Source organism: Loxodonta africana, chromosome 2 (assembly GCF_030014295.1).
Source record: "Loxodonta africana isolate mLoxAfr1 chromosome 2, mLoxAfr1.hap2, whole genome shotgun sequence".
In the NCBI taxonomy this organism is placed as follows: Eukaryota; Metazoa; Chordata; class Mammalia; order Proboscidea; family Elephantidae; genus Loxodonta; species Loxodonta africana.
The window spans coordinates 143,241,643-143,263,900 of NC_087343.1; the positions used below are offsets into that span (position 1 = coordinate 143,241,643).

The 22,258-nt window shown below is 39.6% G+C and overlaps 1 protein-coding gene across 1 annotated transcript in view; it reads right to left on the reverse strand.

The window, feature by feature from the left end:
* The window catches only part of LVRN (laeverin), a 105,051-nt gene that overhangs the window by 74,015 nt on the left and 8,778 nt on the right, over positions 1 to 22,258 (reverse strand). Inside the window, exons 2-4 of the mRNA XM_010590525.3 lie at positions 8,687 to 8,829; positions 6,044 to 6,183; positions 1,113 to 1,239 (exon numbers count right to left, since the gene is read on the reverse strand). Of these exons, the coding sequence (XP_010588827.3) occupies positions 1,113 to 1,239; positions 6,044 to 6,183; positions 8,687 to 8,829 (410 nt within the window). The remainder of the gene's footprint in view (positions 1 to 1,112; positions 1,240 to 6,043; positions 6,184 to 8,686; positions 8,830 to 22,258) is intronic.

Sequence of the window (22,258 nt, forward strand, 5' to 3'; positions counted from 1 at the left end):
ATAAACCAGGGTGGACTAGGGGATAGGGAGAAGCAGATGGATGCAGGATATAGGAAGGAAATGACTAATTAGAGGGAGGCGGTGTTTTGAGGGAATAAGATATCAAGGATAACTCTGGACTTCTCTTTAAATAAACATGAAAGAAATTCTTCTTAGCTAGATAAAGGTCATTTTGAAATTCTCCAGCCTCAGAAGCACCAGGAGCTTTGCCTGCAATGCTGTTCTCCAAGGCTGGATTCCCACTGCCAGTGCTGTTGAGTCGACTCTGACTCATAGCGTCCCACTGCCTCCTACCCCCTAAATGACAGGTATCTCTCCAGAATCCCTGAATGGTCCAAGCTGGTCTCTGTTCCTTCTTAGCCAGAACAATAGAGCCTCAGGGCCACTGGCTTCCTGGTGCTCAGGAGCTTTGAGCTCCCAAATATTTACTTCCTGTCTCCTTCCTTTGTCTGCCGATATAGGCAAAGCATTCTTTTTCCAAAGACCTCAGGGAACATGTCAGAGGAACAAAATACATTTGCATGATACTCTCAATATAGACAGAAGAAAACTGAACAACTTTCTGAGCAAAGTGTCCATATAATTTTAAGAATATATTCTGTAGACCTATGAGAGATACAATGTTTATGTATTTCCTCAAGAATCATATTCACACGATTCCAATTTTATACGATGAAAAATCACAGATGAGATCACCAAGTCCTAATTTAATGACTCATAGCTAAAGAACATTAAAAAAAAAATCTTACAAATGGGAACTGGAGTAATTTACACAGCCCTGCTAAGAGGAACAAAAACATTGGGTGGTATATTTGCATTATGAGAAAAAAGGACACAAGGCAGGAGAGACAGCAGTGGCTGGAGGAGGTGAGGCTGCCATTGAGTAACCAGCAGGGATCTAAAGCCTGAGAGCTCTCTGAATACCCACTAGGCACATGGCACTCTACAAAGAAAAAAGGACAGGTCCTAATTTAAATGTGTAAGAGGTAATGGCAGGAGGCCAGGCCCCAAACAGAAGCTAAATGGTGACAAAGGTTCCTTAGAGGCTCATGTAGGTACCCTCCAACCTCAACCCAAGAACCCCAGTTGCATTGGAAAGGAAGGTGCCTCACCTGTTTTTGGAAGAGGGTAGCTAATGTTAAACAAATCTTCCATAAAAGAGAAGATGAGACCCGTGATGTTCAAAGCAAAGTCTGCATTCCCATTTGCGATGGCATCTTTCCGAGCCCAGATGCGTATCTAAATCAAAATAATCAAGCAGTGATTAAGAAAAGCATTTGTGATGGTGGAAAGTGACAGCCTGCTTGCTCCAATTACCTTTTCAGAAAAAACTACATAATAAAATGTTTAAATGCATACATGCTGAGAAATGCCCAGAAAGCTGCTCACTAATATTGTAGTTTCCATATACAGTGTGTTATTCCAACTTTTTACAGTAACATGCATAACTTTTGTCATTAAAAAAAAAAAAATCCTTTTAAACTGAATGCTTCAAAGGTCAGCGGAGCAAGGGCAGGGGTTTGGGGACTATGGCTTAAGGGGACTTCTAAGTCAATTGGCAAAATAATTCTATTATGAAAACATTCTGCATCCCACTTTGAAGTGTGGCATCTAGGGTCTTAAATGCTAACAAGTGGCCATCTAAGATGCATCAATTGGTCTCAACCCACCTGGATCAAAGGAGAATGAAGAACACCAAGGTCACACGATAACTATGAGCCCAAGAGACAGAAAGGGCCACATGAACCAGAGACTTACATCATCCTGAGACCAGAAGAACTAGATGGTGCCCAGCCACAACGGATGACGGCCCTGACAGGGAGCACAACAGAGAATCCCTGAGGGAGCAGGAGATCAGTGGGATGCAGACCCCAAATTCTCGTAAAAAGACCAGATTTAATGGTCTGACTGAGACTAGAAGAATCCCGATGGTCATGGTCCCCAAACCTTCTGTTGGCCCAGGACAGGAACCATTCCTGAAGACAACTCATCAGACATGGAAAGGACTGGACAATGGGTTGGAGAGAGATGCTGATGAAGAGTGAGCTACTTGTATCAGGTGGACACTTGAGACTGTGTTGGCGTCTCCTGTCTGGAGGGGAAATAGGAGGGTAGAGAGGGTTAGAAACTGGCAAAATCATCACAAAAGGAGAGACTGGAAGGAGGGAGCGGGCTGACTCATTAGGGGGAGAGTAAGTGGGAGTATGGAGTAAGGTGTATATAAGCTTATAAGTGACAGACTGACTTGATTTGTAAACTTTCACTTAAAGCAAAATAAAAATTATTAAAAAAAAAAAAATCCTTGGAATGGTCCACACTGACATCCATCCGTGCAGAAAATGAAGATTCTATGTAAGGGTAAAAGAGGACTCTTGTGTTCCTCTTTAGGATGTATTCTTAATGATCCCAATCAGAATTCTGCAGTTGGTGGAGATGGGGTTAGACGGTAGGGTCCATTTTAAGCAATTTGAACCATGCAAATTTAAAATGGTTTGGTGATTCAAATCTTCATAGTCCCACTTTATTTTCAAAATTTGAAATAAGGTAAGTTTCCCTAATTAAAAAAGAAAAATAGTCATCAGAACTCATAATTTTTCAAGAATCTAAACTTACTGGACCTATTGAGGCTGAAGGAGTCCCCAAGACTATGGCCCTAACTTACTCTTCAGACCATGAATTGAAACTATCCCCCAAAGTAACCTTTAAAGTAAGTAACACTTTAGCATGAAGAGTAAAGATTGTCACCCTTGACTATTGGTTTAAAAAAAAATTATAAGACCAAAGGGTCAACAGCTAGGTTAAAGAATAGATGAGAAGGTTTGGGGGATCAGGGAGTTTAAATGAAAGCAAACCAACTAGAACAGAAATGAGAATGTTGACACAACTTGAATGTAACCAATGTCATTGATGATTATGTCTAGAGACTGCAGAATGGGAGAGAGTTTGCTGTGTATATTTTCACCAAAAATAAAATGAAAATATTAAAAAAAAAAAAGATTTTAAAGCTGGTGAAGCAAGAGAATTATAAACTCTGTTTATGCAACTGCCACCTGGCACCTCCACTGTAGTAAATGAAACCCCTCCAATGGTTTGCCAGTTTTATATAACTATTGATTGAGCACGTGGGGACTTCTCTGTGACTAATATGCTGTTTTAACATTCATTGTTGTTATGATATAGAATAATTTTTTACCTTACAGTTTCATCTGAGCACTTTTTAATGGAGTTGTTAGCGTTGATACTAAATAACATGCCTGAAACTCAATAACCCTGGAACAAAAGTTAGAGGTGGGGAAATTAAAACAGTTGCCCTGATGAGAGTGCAATTAATCTAAGTAAGAGCTCTCTGCAAAACACTGGAGATAAAACTAAGGAAACAAAAAGCAGCAGCATAGTATCTGCAGATTCTTGCACTCCAAGAACACAGCTTACTTTGCTTTTATTTCTGCTAGAAAATTAGTCTTGAATTATGTGACTTTTGAATTACATGAGGTCTTCAGGAATGCGCCTCTTTCACAAAATGCAACCACCTGTGTTTGAAGGCACTTTGCCTTGATGTGTTTGAAGGCACTTTGCCTTGATCCCTTAGGATTCCCTAATCTGGGAAAGACAGCCACAGGACTTGGTCCTGCCCCTACACTAAACTTGTCCTCCTCTAACTCTATTCTGAGGCAAGGGTTAGGAAGCCTGCTAAACTGAAGCCCACACAACTGAGTGGAAGTAATAGCCAACTCTCCCCATCTTCAAGATAATGTGTGCATTTTAACCGTAGCCTTGTAGCCTGTTGGAAAATAACCCAGCCCACTGCTGCCAAGTCAATTCCAACTCATAGTGACCCTACAGGACAGAGTAGAACTGCCCCATAGGATTTCTAAGGCTGTCAATCTTTACGGAAGCAGACAGCCACATCTTTCTCCCATGGAGCTGCTGGTGGGTTCAAACCACCGACCTTTCGGTTAGCAACTGCGTGTTTTTAACCACTGTGCCATCAGGGCTCCTTGGAAAATAACAGCAATAACAATGTTTGTGTATTTGTTTTCAGTTTACAAAGCTCCTTCCCATAAGTTACCTTTATAGAGCAGAAGAGAGCCAGATGATGGGGATTTCAAGCTGAGCGGGAGAGCAGGTGGCCCCTGTATGGCCAATGAAAAATACATTTTGGAGATGCAGTCATGAAGTTCCTTCAAAATCACACCTGGTCCACCAGTGTGTCCTGGTCGTCTTCTCTATACATCGAAAAACCCAAACCCCTTGCCATCAAGTTGATTCTGACTTACTGCAACCCTATAAGACTGAGCAGAACTGCCCGATAGGGTTTCCAAGGAGCGGCTGGTGGGTTTGAACTGCTGGCGTTTTGGTTAGCAGCTAAGCTCTTAACCACTTCACCACTAGGGCTTCTCTCTACACACAGGAGAGCAAAATCTTTACAAGTGTCCGTGTGTGTTAAATTGTACTCAAAGTGTGTCATTACTGGCCCTGGTCACGTGTTTCCTGTGTTATCCTTACGCCACATGTTAACCACTTTCAAGTTCACTAAATTTTTATCTCTTATTTGATGAGCAATTTTTGTCTAGACTGCACGCTATTCCAAGAGTAAATTTTGGTTCCCCAGTAGGATATATGGTAGACTCATTCACATTGGAAAGCTGAGCCATAGCCAAATGGAACATTCCACTGATAAATTCATTTCCAGACTTCTATTTTCTGGCTGTGGATGTTACTTTCTTAGACATGCTCCATTTCCTCTTTGCTTCTATGGCAGCTGACTTTCTTTTCAGGTGATCTTCCCCCAAAGAAATAGGTTGTATCCCTTTGCAAGAATTGTTGCGGGTAAAGCAGCTTGAGAGCAGCAACAAGCCACCTGAGATGTAGATGCGGAAGGGCCACCTGGGATACTAGCTGTGCTGCCCACTCCTTCATGTCAGGCTCTGAGCATGTGCTTCCCAGTCATGTCTGAGCACATTTATCAACATATGTCATGAATGTTTGACTTCGCCAATGGTATATTTGAGAATGTCAAGGATCTATTAGTGGTTATTCAATAAGGAAAATCAGGCCCGAGCCAACAGCTGAGGAAGATAAGGAGCTGCTCTTTGCCTCCAGTAGAGTATTATTCATTCAACACTAGGTTAAATGGAGTGTAAGATGAGTAGCTTTGAGCGATTCTCCCCCTTGAGGTGGGCTTGGCTCTCTCCCACAGCTTCCTTGTCTCCATGAATCAATAGTAAGAACCTGAAAGATCTTGGGCCCAGGAGAGGGCCTCCACCTGCTGTAGTGCCAGATTTTCCTCAGCCCCATGAAGTAGATCTGACTAGAAAGAAAAGGGCCTAAGACACTGACCTTACTTACCTCTACACTCTATTATAGGGTGTGGCCAGTACATAAAGCCCTTCCACGATAACCTTAATAAAATGAGGGTTTAATTGGGGGAAAACTAGGTATTTCAGGACAAAGCCCCCACTTTACAAAACTTGTGGTAGGGGGAGTGTCCCATACCCTGGAGTTGAGGAACATGGCAGCCCTGCTTCTAGACAGGGATGATGTTTAACCTGCATGGACCATTTCAGCCATAGCAGATATTTCTTGCTGGTATCTATTTTTATTGCTTGCTGTCTGTGCCATACTGGTTGTTACACATTTTGAATATTATCCCAGCTTGAAAGGCTACATCAACATGACTGAGGAAACAACACATACTAAACGAAAACTCCAACATGCCATTTTGGCAGCAATCCCCATTCTCTCCTGTACTCCATAAAGGCAGCAGGTGGCTGGGAAGAGGGTGCTCAGAACCTGCCTCTGAAGACTGAACTTAATGGGCAGCCACTCTATGGAAACCATTCCACAGAGTTGCAGAGGGAATTGTTGCATTTCCTTTCTGCAAAGCCACACATAGAGCTTTAACAGGACTCGGGAAAAAGGCAGAGAGAGTACCTGGAGGTGACAACAGGATATGTAGGGGTAGCCCCTGGAAGCCGAAAGAGTACATGAACAATCTGTAGCCAGTACATTTTCCCTTACCTGGAGAAGCTTCCTTACTTACCTCCTTGCCCCTCTCAGTTCTGTTGACATAGTCATAGTCACATATAACAAATGCAACTAAGTAAGTTGGCATTGGGGGTGTGGTATAAAAGGTAGTAACAGTCCATTTGCTTCCATTCACATCTTCTTCTTCAGATTGACCTACAGAAATTTTAGTACATATCACTGTAAACCTAGTCAATAATTTCCACATTTAAGCTGGGAACCATGGTCTTTGGGGACATCTAGCTCAATTGGCATTACATAGTCTATAAAGAAAACGCTCTACATCCAACTGTGGTGAGCAGAGTCTGGGGTCTTAAAACTGCGAGCGGCCATCTAAGATACATCTCCTAGTCCCATCCCAGCTGGAGCAAAGGAGAATGAAGAAAACCAAAGACACAAAGGAAAGATTAGTCCAAAGGACTAATGAACCACAGCTACCACAACCTTCACCACACTGAGCCCAGAACAACTAGATGTTGCTCGGTTACCAACACCCAGTTGCTCTGGCAGGGAACACAATAGACAGTCCTGGACAGAGCAGAAGAAAAATGTAGAATAAAATTAAAATTCACACACACGCAAAAACAGACAAGGCTTGCTGCTCTGACAGAGACTGGAGAAACCTCAAGAGTATGGCCCCCAGACACCCTTTTAACTCAATACTGATGTCATTCCTGAGGTTCACCCTTCAGCCAAAGATTAGACAGGTCTATGGGGCCAACAATAACACACATGAGGAACGTGCTTTGTAGTTCAGTCATGTATATGAGACTAACGGGCACACCAGCCTAAAAACAAAGACAAGAAGGCAGGAAGGGACAGGAAAACTGGATAAATGGAAACAGGGAACCCGGGATGGAGAAGGAGAGCATGTTGACACATTATGGGGTTGACAACAAATATCACAAAACAATTTGTGTATTAGCTATTTAATGAGAAATTAATTTGCTCTGTAAACTTTTTACCTAAAGCACAATTAAAAAAAAAAAATCCACCTCTGAAATAATTAATCATCAACCGTCAGCAGCTATGTCTTTCCAACCACTCCTTAAAAAAAAAAAATTTTTTTTTTTAGAGTCTAGCAATTTGGAAAACGACTCGATGGCACCTAACAACAACAACAACAAGCTATCAATAATGAAGCTTCGATGGTTCAGTGGTAGAAATCTCACCTCACAAGCTAGAGACCCTGGTTTGATTCCCAGACAATGTACTTCATGCACAGCCACCACCCATCTGTCCATGAAGGATTGCATGTTGCTAGGATGCTGAACAGGTTTCAGCAGAGCTTCCAGACTAACAGGAAAAAAGGCCTGGCAACCTACTTCTGAATATCAGCCCATGAAAACCCTGTGGATCACAGTAGTCCCATCCACAATCAATCATAGGGATGGCGCAGGACAGGGCAGCAGTGTGTTCTGTCGTGCACAGGGTCTCCATGAGTCAGGGGCCAACGTGATGGCAGCTAACAACAACAAGCTAACAGAAACCATATTAAGGAGATCTAAGGACAGCATCTCGCGCCCAGATAAGCATCTTGAGTAATATGTGCCTGATTGAGGGGAAAATCCATAACACGGCAAGTTTGACCCCCAACCTGCCTTCTCTCTCTTCCTCCCATTTCTACCGTTTCCTAGTCCAGTCCAGGTCTCAAACTACTTAATCTCAAACTGCCGAGGCTGACAGATCAATAGGTGCAAGTTTGTCACTCTCAGGAGACTCATCTAGGTCTGCAGTGGTGGCAGTCTAGGGCCTTTAAAGCAAAAACCACAAACTCAAATGCCTACGAGGGCAAAGCATTCCATCTGAAATGGGCCAGTGTACAATGACAGGGAGTGATGGGGACCATGGCAGATAGGGGAGCACGAGCCCAGTCTACAGGCAGCTGCTTCTCAGCTCTAACTGATTGCCATTACCTAAGAAATCAAAAATAAGTGGTGTTTAGCGCTTCTGAGTTTTTGAGAAAGTAAATAAGCTAGATTTTATGTGAAATCTCTGTGTTTTTAAAGGTTGGAAACTAATTCGGTCAAAAGTCACATGAGCCAAATCAAACACATCTGTGCACCAGATTCAGACCAAGTCTATCAGCTTGTTATCACTAATGATGAATAGCTGAAGCCCTAACTTCTCCAAACTTCCAATGGCAGACTGCCAATGTATAAAAACAGTATGTATAATGTTCTCAGCTCCTAATACAAAAATAATCAGGGTTTATCATCTCCAAGATGTGGGTGCTAAGACACACCCCAGGTGGCTGACTCCCTAAACACATCCATCTCCATGGTTCTCTCTCTCCCTGGGATCTACCTGGAGACTGACTACACTGATTTAAAGCCACAACTGAATTGTTTGAAGGCAGTACTCCAGTGTAATGTTTTAAAATCACTGCCTTTCTTCCAAGCTTTCTAGAATACTCAAATATTTTGGGTGACTTGGCATCATTGATAACAACATAATAACATAATGGTTATTATTATGCAACAATTATGATACATTACCAACACATTGCCTAGAAAAGCTATTGAAATACAAGCTATTATAGAATTGAATATATATGTGTGTGTATGTGTATATACACATACATATGTGTGTATGTAGATACACACATGCATATATATATATAAAATCAATATATGTGATGACAGGAAGCATTACTTACGTAGTCTTGGCATGTTAGAAAGGGCCACATAACTTGGATGATGAATAATTGTAATATTAAAGGTTGCTTTCAGAGCTGGCTCATCAAAACAAGGGAATACTTTCCTGGCAAATGTGGGCTCCATCTGAGATGCGAACAGGGCCCTGAAATACATTTGTGGGAAAAATCCATTTATTTTTACCTTGATAAATCAATGGAACCAAATAAATATATAATCAAGGGACTATGGCTTATAATTAAACCTGGAGTGTGGGAAGGAGCTAGGATGCTTTCCTTTCATCTTCCTCACTGCCCTCCCCATAACGCACACACAAACCCCAATTCTCACTGCACTTCAGAATTCTTGTAAGTCCGGGGGGAAAAAAAGAAAACTATTTCATTTTCAACCACAAAATAATATTTGGAAAAAAAAATAATATTTGGTGTTACATGATAAGCTTATTAAACCTTTCACAAACAAAATAGGAACAAATACAGCAAATACGCAATGCCAGCCTTTTGAGAACTAAGTATTTTTTAAAGTGGGGTTATTTCTCTGGAAATGGTCCACTGTTTTCATCCTCCACCAAAGTACAAGTCGGTTGAAGAATGTCTAAAAATTTTTCTTCTTTTTCACATGCCTCCTCTTCCTGGTTGAAAACTTCAAAAAAGCTTTACTTTGGATACCCCTGGGGGTAAACCCCTGAATGTCCCTGGGTACATGCCAACTGAACAAAACAATGTGCATCTGGTTAGATTTATCAAATCCCTGCTGATCCTTCCCCAATCTCCACAGAAAAAATACAAAAAAGGACATTATCCACAGTGTTCTAATGATTTATAGGGAAGAGCTTGGGTTCAACAGTACCCTGGGCAAACAAGGAAGTCATCAGGTTCACGAATCTGACAACAGCAAGGATCCCAGTAAACAACTTTCCCTCAAAATAAACCTGACCATTATGGATGCTAAAGCCCTTTTTTCTCCCAAGGCCCTGAGACTTAACATCTCTGATCTTTGATGCATTTACTCCTGTTTTTTTTTTTTTTTTACAAGCTCAGCTCTTAGATAAATAAAAGGTGACGTCAACAAAGGTAACGTCTCAAGAGAGCACATCCCGTGCATTACCCACCTCTGTGAACTCCTCTTCCACCATGATGAGAACCAGGATCACTTAAAAATTCTCAGCTTTAGGATGGACACACCCGACAGGCAGCCTATTCAAAAACCTCTTACAGCCAGTTAATTTGATGTGTTCGTAACCTCACTGTGGCAAAACAATAGTTTCCAACAGCCTGTATTGCCGTATTTGCTCTCTCCCATTTTATTATAGTCTTGCTTCCATGTAATAGTAAGAGGTCTGTGGGCTCTGATGCCAGACACTTCAGCTGCAGAACCCTATTCACTGAGCAATCCTGGACAAATCACATAGCCCTGCACTAGTCACATGACCCTGCTAAGCCTCCATTTATCCCATCTGAAAAATAGTGACGCTATCTACCTTGGACTGCTAATGAGCTTTGTATTATCAGTAACTAAATTTACCAATAAATGACTCTTAGATTCCCCTATATTCCTTTCAATTGCACAAATTATTCTTGAAACAGATGAACTATAGAAGAATTAAAACAGAGATTAGCTACAGGGTAGGGGTGGAGAGTTGGAAATTATTAATTACAAATGCATTTTTAAAAGGCTTCAGAAGTCACAAGTGACCACAAGCTCAATATCATTCAGGTTTGTCTCTCCAACCAATTTTATGCCACTAGAAGCTGGGGACTACGCATTTCTTATCCAGTACCATGTGTAATACTTGGCAAAAAAAAAAACCAATCTGGATTTGTAGTAATTGAATAAATATTTGCTCAACCTTGGAGCTATTGTAAAATAAAGGCATAAAAGAGTATTAAGTACATTTGCAGAGTTTGTTTCACTGGTGTTTGTTTTACAGTTTGGGTGGCTGTCCTTATAAGGGATGGGGTAAAGTAGAGAAGATCCAACCCACTGATAGCATAAAGAAAGAGTATCGGGCAGGGGATCCAGCCACCTGAATTTCTGTTCAGGACCTGGGCTGTATCTCAGTTGTGTAACTTGGGGAAAGTTACTGAAACTCTGTGGACATCTATTTCTATAAAATGCAGAGTTGGCAAGAAATGATCTCTAAGGCCAGTTAGAGCTGTAAAACTTGGATTCTATGAGGGATAAAGATATCCAACAAGAGGGAAAAAAGGGCCCATGATTGTGAGAAACAATTACTCAGAGGATCATGCATGGCCTTCAGGAGGTCTGAGTCCCCAAAATTGCAGGACATTTTATGTGAAAGGGGATATATTAGCATGAAAAAGTGTAATGTAGAGTTTAACAGCACATCTAATTCTACAGTACTCGTTCATATATTTGGAAAGCCAACAAATATGCATTGTTTTTATTACAGAAATTACAAAAAGTAAAGCTTGACAGCATCTCAGATGCTATGACTTCACAAAGCATGTGAATCTCAAAGATGGAGCAAGGTAGGGAGTAGAGGAAAATCAGACTCTCCAAGAAAGTGGGAAATGTTTATGTTCATCAAAACGGGCTATGGGCTCAAAAAGGTTAAGAGACACCAGCTTAGAAAGTCACCACTTGAACAAATCAAACATCAAGCAAGTGCCTTCTAATTCCATGATTCAGATCTGTACAGAAGTGAAACAAAAGAAACCCTTGGATTCTACTCAACTATTTATCTCCCTAGTTTTAAACAAACAAACATAACATTAGGAACAAACCCCTACAACACACAGCCTTTCTGGCTTTCAGCCTTAACTGCACAGACCGCCTCTTCCCAAAGGTCAGGGCCAACCAGCAGCACTTATAATCTCATTATGTCACATCTGGGGATCCTCACACTGCTGGATCATTTCCTTCCCTCCCTGCTCTGGGCTCAAGCTACCTTGGAAGTATTTCCTGATCTCAGAAAATAAAATCATCTACCACCTTCTCCTCCTTTCAAATCTCATTGAAATATGCTATTGTGGTTCTTGTAAAGTCTGCTTTTAAAGTGGTCGCTAATGAGGGAGTTAATTTGGGAGAATTTGTCTCCTGTGGCTCAGTATTGTAGACCCACCTGTCTACTCTTGTGTACAGCCAAAGAATCACACTTATTACTGTCTTATGCTGGAAGAGATCTTAGCAGTCAAGAACCACAGAATGCCCTTGGCAATCAATCTACTACCATATAAAAAAATCTACTCAGGAGATATTTCATTCCAATTATTTCATGACCTTTGTATGCCTCCAACTCTAGTTAACAAGTGCTAAATAACATAGCTGATCAAGGACTAAATAGGACTCTGGAGAACTGTCCAAAAAAATATTTTTATGTAATAACACACCCAGAAATCAAAATGTTTAGTAGAGCCAGATGTTACACCACTGGACTGTGGTTCAAGGATTTGCCCATGAATCATGTTTGTTTATTACTTGTGCAATATGATCTTAAAACTGAAGTTTCCACCAGGCAACAAAACATAATAAAAGTAAAATTCCAAAGAAAGGTGCCAAACCATCATATGAAGGTTTTCCAAGTAAATGGCCTCAAGAACCTGTTTCATGACTCTTGGATCCCTCAATTAGGTCAAGGGCATAGAAGGGGGTCAGGAAATGGAGAGAAAATCAGTTTCTTGGTGGGGAGGGGCAGTATTTTGCCGAGACCTCTCTGGGAGTTGGGAGGAAGTGTAACCCTCTAACCCTGAGCCAGGGAGAAAAATACAAAGTGTTTCCTGAGGTTGAGGGCTCCAGAGGCTGGTGCCCAAATCAGGCTTGAGAAAACTGAAATTGACACTGTGGCTGGGTAGAACTACCAGATGGGAATCTACAAGGCAAGAGAAGGTCTGATTGCTTTGAAGACAGAGCCAGAAGAGGGCTGCTGCCTTGGGACCAGCAGTCCCAGGCAAGAGATGCATGCTTATTCCTTGGAAGAGCTGTGGGCCCCGAAGAACAGAAAGAGCCAATGTGGGGTCTATCTTGGGTCTTACCCAGTAGGGCCACCTGGTGGGACCAAAGAGGCCTGGATATAGTCACAAGTGACCATTAGAACAGTGAAATAAGAGAAGCATCATGCTGGGTCAAGGGATTTGTAGGAGAAAAAAACAGCATGAAAACTCTGAAGAGTACAGGAAAATGATATCTTAAAAGAAAAAAGCATCTGCTACACCAGAGTGAGACCAACTGATGAGGGTATTAGTTGAAGTAAGAACTTTCCTGTGTATCCCCTCTCCCTGTCTTCTCCAGCTATACTGGACTTGGTGAGATGGAAGCAACAGGTACCAAGATGGGAGGGGAGGATGAGAAACATGAGGTGGAGAAATGGAGACGAACCACTGCCCTCTACCTCACTGCAGGCGTCCATGACCGAGCTTGGGGAAATGACGTGGTGGGTGCGGGGGGGGCGGTGGGGAGGAGGGAGATTTAACCAAACGTTAGCCCAAAGTTTTGATTATTTTACACAGGATAGGATTTTTTTTTTTAATTTCTGCATCTGGGCTGTGTTTGCAACCTAGTGACTGTAGATCATCCCTCACCTAAGAATGAGCAGGAAATCATAGACTGCTGGAGCCTTCATGAAACAGCAGGAAAGTCCACCCCTTAGACAAAATTGTAAAAGCACAAGGGGAGAAGAAAGTTGCACTTTTACTGAATTATGATGTGTGCCTTTTCAATATGCTAGTCGCACTTGTTTTCAAAGATACAGGATCTAAATCATTGAGGAGCAAACCCAGAGAAAATTGTGTAGCCACATGAAATATGTGTGTTTGATTCCTCCACCACATAATGACATGACCTCTTTGCTCTGTGACACCAACAACATGACTTGAGTTCACTGACCTTTCTTTGCCACTTTCAAAATTTTTCCTAATATTACTTAAATTTCTCTCTTGTGTGTCATACCCTAAGCACTGTGCCAGATTTCCTAGCATAAACAGCAACTGCAAGGAAACCCTGTTCAATTCTCTCCTCACTCTGTCTAAAAATGCCAGACACCATCAAGTTGATTGCAACTCATGGTGACCCCATTGTGTCAGAGTAGAACTGTGCTCCATAGGATTTTCTATAGCTGATTTTTCTGAAGGAAATTACTAGGCTTTTCTTTTGAGGCACTTCTAGGTAGACTCAAGTTTCCAACCAGCTGAGCGTGTTAACCATTTTTACCATCCAGGGGCTCCTCACTCTGTCTATACCTGCACAAATTGATTGATTTTTGATGATGCTGTTCTTTCTCACCTTTATTTGTCCCAAACGAAAGATCCCAATTTCCTCTAGCTATTTTACACCAGCAGGTCACTCTCTTCTCTTGATCATTCTATTTTCTTTTCTCTAAGTATCTCCCAATTTCTTCTTTTCTTTTATCAAGGGAATGCCATGATCAGAAAAGCAAGGAATATTCCTAAAGGAATCTTTCAACAACAATGGGACTATACATTCTCTCTTTCATTGAATTTCAGAAGTAGAAGAGACCTTGGAGATCTCCACCCTCTTAATTTACAAATTTGAAAGTTGAAGCCCTGAAAGTTTATGTAACTGGCTAGACAACTAGTAAGAGGCAGGGGTGGTATAAGAACTAGAGCTCCAGGTCCCAAGGCTCAGGTCCTTTCCAAGGCACTGCCTGTCTTGAAGTACACAGTGTAATAAACACTAAAAGCAAACTAAGACAGTGAAGCTGGGACATAGTGATGACTGGTGAGTAACTTTATAACTAATAGCATTCCGTAATCTAGAGATGATGAGACTTCTGTTTCCAGCATGAGGAAGTAGCATGGGCTATTAGCCAGGAGTAGTGTGGGCTATTAGCCTTCTGCTGAAAGCAACTAGACAATCTGACAAATATATGAAACAATTGTTTTGAGAGACTAGACAACAGGAAGCACAAGACTATGATCCCCCAAAAAAGGGAAAAAAACAAGGTGAGCTCTATGATCACCTCGCTGTTCTGCCTGTGTATAGTTTCTAAAGTCCAGCACAGGAAAAGAATACTGAAACAGACTCCAGTGGTCTCAATGCATTGAGGAGACAGAGACTGGTGTTCAGGGAGGCCTAGACAGCTAGAATTTACAGGGCAGAGTGTTAACAGAGGAGGTAGTTATGCAGAGAAAGAGCCCCAGGAATCTGCATGATATCCCCCTTTTGTTTTCTGGTTAAACATTAATCTGCACAATATAGGATGAAACTTCATGAGGTCAGGCTAAAAACAGTTTTTAGGAAAAAACAACTACCAAGGAGTGGTAAGCTAAGCAATTCCCAGAGCTCACATAGAATTGTTCGAATTCCCACATGCCAACGTATAGAAACCTTCAGAATATATGGACTGTTAGCCCTAGAGTAAAGGCTATGCTAGATTCACCTTGGAAGTGCTTAAAAACAAGCCTCAAGAGGATCAAACTGGACAGCAACTAACTCAATGCCTACCCAAAAAAGGCCAGCATTCTTTAAAGCAATATAACAAAATCCAGCACTCAACAATATAACATGTCAGGCATTCAATAGAAAACTTGGAAAATATTCTGATTTTGAAAACTAAACAGCACTGTTATAAACAACCAAAGAAGGAATCAAGAAGAAAATTAGGAAGTATTTTGAATGTAATGAAAATGAAAAAACAACATAACATCATACATGGGTTGTCATTTAAAAAATTAAAGCAATACCTAGTGAGGAATTTATAGCACTAAATACTTATAATAGAAAAGAAAAAAAAATCTCAAATTAATGACCTCAGTTTCTACCTAAATAGAACAGAAAAAGAAAAGGAAATGAAGCTCAAAATAATAAGAAGAAAGTAAATAATTAATCAATGAAATAAAAAACAAAAACAATAGAGAAAATCAATAAAACCAAAAACTGGTTCTTCGAGAAGATTAATGAAGTAGATAAATCTCTAGGCAGACTAATCAGGGAGAAGACACAAATTGCCAGTATCAGGAATGAGAGACGTGACATTGTTAACAGATTCTACAGATATTAAAATAATAATAAGAGAATATTATGAACAACTTTGTACTTACATACTTGAGAACTTTTATTAAATGAACAAATTTTTTGAAAGACATGAACTACCAAAGGTCGCTCATGAAGAAAGAGATAAACTAATAATCCTATGTCTGCTAAAGAAGTTTAATTTTCAGTTAAAAACTATCCCACATAGAAAGCTCCACCCCCAGGTGGCTTCATTCATGAAATTTTACCAAGCACTTGAGGAAGAAATAATACCAGTTCTGCACAACTTCTTACAGAAATTTGAAGAGGAGGGAATACTTGCCACCTCGTTCTTTGAGGGCAGCATTTCTCTGATGCCAAAACCAGACAAAGATATTGCAAGGAAAGAAAAACAAACTACAAGCTAATTTTCCTCATGAACATAGATATAAAAATTCTAAAGAAATTTTACAAATCCAATCCAATAAAATATATTTAAAAAAAAGATAAATAATATCACGACCTAGCAGGATTTATCTCAGGAATTCAAAGTTGGTTTAACATTAGAAAAAAACATATGATCATCATGATTAAAAAAAATCCATTGCTGTTGAGTTGATTCCAACTCATAACAACAACAACAAAAATGACCAAATTCACCATCTATTCATGATAAAAACTCTCAGCACACTAGAAATAGAAAGGAACTTCCTCAACCTGATAAAGGGAATCCATACACGCATGCACATACACACATATACAGGAAAAACCATAATTAATAGTGAAAAACTGAATGCTTTTCCCTTAAGATGAGGAATAAGACAAGGGTGCCTTACCATTTGTATTCAACTTTGTACTGGAGACCCTAGACATTGGATTGAGGCAAATAAAAGAAATAAAAGGCATCCAAAGTAGAAAGGAAGAAGTAAAACTATCTGTATTCAAGAATGGCATGATCATCTATGTAGAAAATCCAATGGAATCAACAAAAAAGTTGCTAAAATTAAGAAGTGAGTTTTATTAGGTTATAATAATACAAGATCAATATACAAAAATGAACTAGCAAGAAACAATTAGAAATTGGGATTTTTTTAAATACCATTTATAAATGGAATAAAGAATATGAAATACTTAGGGATAAACATAATAAAATATGTGAATGGTCTATACCGTAAAAATGACAAAACAATGGTGGGAGAAATGAAAGACAACCTAAATAACTAGAGAGATGTATCACATTCATGGGTTAGAAGACTCAATATTTTTTTTTAATTTGAATTCTCACTAAATTGAACTATAGATTCAATGCAATCACAATCATAATCCCAGCAGGTTTTTCTGTTTTTGAGAAATTAACAAACTAATTCTAAAATTCATGTGAAAAAGCCAAGGACCCAGAATAGCCAAAACAACTCTAAAAAAAAAAAAAAAAGTTTGAGGATGAATACTACATGATTTCAAGACTTACTATGAAGCTACAGTAATCAAGACAGTGTGTAATTGACATAAAGATACACAAATAGAGACTTACTAGTCTGACAGAGACTAGGGGAACCCCTGAGATTATGGCCCCCAGACACCCTGCTAACTAAGAGCTGAAGCCACTCCTAAAGTCCACCTTTTAGTCAAAGATTAGAAAAGCCTATAAAACAAACAATAACACATGTGAGGAATGTGCCCCTTAGTTCAATCAAGTATACAAGACCAAATGGGCAACATCTGAACAAAGGCAGAGATGATTAGACAGGAAGGGACAGGAAAACTGGATGAATGGACACGGGGAACCTGGAGTAGAAAGAAAGGCAGTGCTGACACACTGCAGGGATTATAAATAATTTGTGTATAAATTTTTGAATGAGAAACTAATTTGCACTGTAAACTTTCACATAAATTACAATGGAAAAAAAAAAGACACACAAATAGGTCAATGAAACAAAATGGACAATCCAAAAGTAGACCCACATAAATATAGACATACGTATGTGAGTTATATGTAGGCTTTTTTTAAAGGTGCAAAGATAATCTAGTGGAGAAAGGCTAGCCTTTTCAACAAATGGCACTGGACAGTTTAATTTCCATATGTGAAAATAATGAACTTCAATCCACACCATCTGCCTTATACAAAAAATTAACTCAATATGAATTATTGACTTAAATATAAAACTTAAAACTATAAAAGCTCCAGAAAACAAGGATGCCAAAAACCAAACCCAGTGCCGTCGAGTTGATTTCGACTCATAGCAACCCTATAGGACAGAGTAGAACTGCCCCATAGAGTTTCCAAGGAGCGCCTGGTGGATTTGAACTGCCGACCCTTTGGTTAGCAGCGGTAGCACTTAACCGCTACACCACCAGGGTTTCCGAAAACAAGGATAGGAGAAAATTTTTGTGAACTTGGAGTAGGCAATGATTTCTTAGATGCAACACCAAAAGCCTGCTACACACCAAGAAATATTGATAAATTGGACTTCATCAAAATTGGAAAATCCTGCTGTTTGAAAAACTCCGTTAAGAGAATAAAATGACAAACCACAGACTGAAAGAAAGTACATGCAAATCATATATTTGAGAAAGAATATGGCAAATAAGTACAGGATATGATGCACAAAATTATTAGTCATCAGAGAAATGTTTTTTATGAGATACCTGTTATGGATTGAATTGTGTCACTCAAAAATATATGTTGTAAAACTGAATCTCTATGACTGTCGTTATAATCTCATTTGGGAATGGGGTGTATTTTTATGTTAATGAGGCAGGGTTAGTGTAGGGTATGTCTTGAGTCAGTCTCTTAAAAGATATAAAAGGAGCAGATTAAGCAAGCATTGATGGGTGAAGATAGATCTCCATCATATGGAGATCTCCAAGGAAAAAGAAGCTAAAGAGACAAGGATTTTCCCCTAGAGCTGACAGAGAAAGAAATCCTTCCCCTAGAGTTTGCACCTTGATTTCGGAGTTCTAGTGTCCTAAACTGCGAGAAAATAAATTTCTGTTTGTTAAAACAACCCAATTGTGATATTTCTGTTATAGCAGCAATAGGTAATTAGGAATTTGGTACTGCAGAGTGGGGTGCTGCTCTAACAAACACATAAAATGTGGAAGTGATTTTGGAATTGGGTGAAAGGTGAAGGCTGGAAGAGCTTTAAGGTGTCTACTTTTTTTTTTTTTTTTAATAGTAAAGACCTAGATTGCCTTGAAGAGACTGTTAGTAGAATTATGGACATCGAAGGCAATTCTGGTGAGGGATCAGAAGGAAATGAGGAGAGCTATAGACAAAGTGTCATCTTAGAGAATACATATGGCACTGTCACCAGAATGCTGCTAGAAATGTAGACATCATCCATGAAGAAAACAAGAGGTCATTAAAAAAAGAAAGAAAAGACCAAAATGGATGTCAGCACAGACTCTGAAACTTGCTCTTGAAAGTCGAGTAGCAAACGTGAATGGAAGAAATGATGAAGTAAAAGAGCGAGACAGAAGATTTCCAAGGGCAGCTCAAGAAAACAAAGGAAAGTATTATAATGAAATGTACAAAGACCTGGAGATAGAAAACCAAAAGGGAAGAACGCACTGGGCATTTCTTAAGCTGAAAGAAATGAAGAAAAAATTCAAGCCTTGAGTTGCAATACTGAAGGACTCTACGGGCAAAATACTGAACCATGCAATGCGTCTTTTGATTTCTTGACTGTTGCTTCCATGGGCATTGATCGTGGATCCAAGTAAGATGAAATCCTTGACAAACTCAATTTTTCTCTGTTTATCATGATGTTGCTTATTGATCCAGTTGTGAGGATTTTTGTTTTCTTTATGTTGAGATGTAATCCATACTGAAGGCTTTGGTCTTTGATCTTCATCAGTAAGTGCTTCAAGACCTCTTCACTTTCAGCAAGAAAGGTTGTGTCATCTGCATTAACACAGGCTGTTAATGAGTCTTCCTCCAAACTTGATGCCCCATTCTTCTTCATAGAGCCCAGCTTCTTGCATTATTTACTCAGCATACAGATTGAATAGGTATGGTGAAAAGATACAACCCTGATGCATACCTTTCCTGACTTTAAACTGTGCAGTATCCCCTTGTTCTGCTTGAACAACTGCCTCTTGATCTATGTACAGGTTCCTCACGAGCATAATTAAGTGTTCTGGAATTTCCATTCTTTGAAATGGTATCTATAATTTGTTGTGATCCACATACTCAAATGCCTTTACATAGTCAATAAAACACAGCAAAAGGAAGAAATTATGAAGTAAAAGAGCTCGAGAAGACAAAGGCAAGTATTATAATGACGTGCAAAGACTTGAAGATAGAAAACCAAAGGGAGAGAACCAGCTCAGCATTCTCAAGCTGAAAAAACTGAAGAAAAAATTCAAGCTTTGAGCTGCAATATTGAAGGATTCTATGTAGAAAATATTAAATGACCCAGGAAGCATCAAAAGAAGACAGAAGGAATACACAGAATTACTATACCAAAAAGAATTGGCCAATGTTCAACCATTTCAAGAAGTAGCATATGATCAGGAACCAATGGTTTTGAAGGAAAAAGTCCAAGCTGCACTGAAGGCATTGGTGGAAAACAAGGCTCCAGGAATTGATGGAATACCAATTAAGATGTTTCAACAAACAGATACCGTGCTGGAAGTGCTCACTCATCTATGCCAAGAAATTTGGAAGACAGCTACCTGGCCAACAGAGTGGAAGAGATCCATAATTATGCCTATTCCCAAGAAAGGTGACACAACTGAATGAGGAAATTATCGAACAATATCATTAATATCATACACAAGTAAAATTTTGCTGAAGATCATGCAGAAGTATCCACAGCAGTATATCAGACAGGTAACTGCCAGAAATCCAAGCTGGATTCAGAAGAGGATGTAGAACCAGGGATATAATTGCTGATGTCAGATGAATTCTGGCTGAAAGCAGAGAATACCAGAAAGATGTTTACCTGTGTTTTATTGACTATGCAAAGACATTCGACTGTGAGGAAGAATTATGGAAAGAGAAGGTCTTGGATAAGTAAAGTACTATTGAAGAAGAAAAATAAATTAGGAGACTTGCACTACTTAACTTCAGAACATACCATACAGCTACAGCAGTCAAAACAGCCTGGTACTAGCATAACAGACACATTGACCGATGGAACAGAATTGAGAACCAGATGTAAATCCATCCACCTATGGTCACCTGATCTTCGACAAAGGCCCAAAGTCCATCAAATGGGGGAAAAGACAGTCTTTTTAACAAACGGTGCTGGCAAAACTGGATGTCCATATTTTAGGAAAAAAAAAAAAAAGAAACAGGACCCGTACCTCACACCATACACAAAAACTAATTTGAATTGGATCAAAGACTGAAATATAAAGCTAAAAACTATAAGGATAATAGCAGAAAAATAGGGTCAATGTTAGAGGCCCTAACACATGGCATTAACAAGACACAAGCCATTAAGTAACAATACACAAACATCAAACAATAAGCTAGATAACTGAGATCTTCTAAAAATTAAACATTTATGCTCATCAAAAGATTTCACCAAAAGAGTAAAAAGAGAACCCACAGACTGGGAAAAATTTTTTGGCTGTGACAAATCTGATAAAGGTCTAATCTCGAAAATCTACAGGAAAATCCAACACCTCCACAACAAAAAGACAAATAATCCAATTAAAAAACAGGCAAAAGAAATGAACAGATACTTCACCAAAGAAGACACTGAAGTGGTTAACAGACACATGAGGAAATGCTCATGATCACTACCCACTGGAGAAATGCAAATCAAAATCACAGAGAGGTACCATCTCACCCCTGCATTACTGGCACGAATCAAAAAACAGAAAATAACAAATGTTGAAGAGGCTGTGGAGAGATTGGAACTCTTATGCACTGCTGGTGGGAATGCAAAATGATACAACTGTTTTAGAAAATGATATGGTGCTTCCTTAGAACACTAGAAATAGAAATACCATATGACCCAGCAATCTCACTCCTAGGAATATATCCTAGAGAAATAAGAGTCATCACACCTATACACATATGCATCCCCATGTTCATTGCAGCATTGTTCACAATAGCAAAAAGATGGAAACAACCTAGATGCCCATCAACAGACAAATGGATTAACAAACTATGGTACATACACATAATGGAATATTACATAATGATAAAGAACAATGAAGAATCTGCAAAGCATCTCATAACACGGATGAATCCATAGGCCATTATGCTGAGTAAAATAAGTCAATCAAAAAAAGACAAATACTGTATGAAATCACTACTATAAAAACTCATGAAAAGGTTTACACACAAAAAGAAAGCATCTTTGATGGTCACGAGGGAGGCAGGAGAGAAAACACTAAACAGACAAGAGAGAAGTGGTAACTTTGGTGAAGGGTAAGACAGTATACAATACTGGGGAAGCCAGAACAACTTGTCCAAGGCAAGGTCATGGAAGCTCCATAAACCAAAAGAAAACCAAACCCAGTGCCGTTGAGTCAATTCCGACTCATAGTGACCCTACAGGACAGAGTAGAATTGTCCCGTAGAGTTTCCAAGGAGTGCCTGGCAGATTTGAACTGCTAATCCTTTGGTTAGCAGCCACAGCACTTAACCACTATGCCACCAGGGTTTCCAGAAGCTCCATAAGACA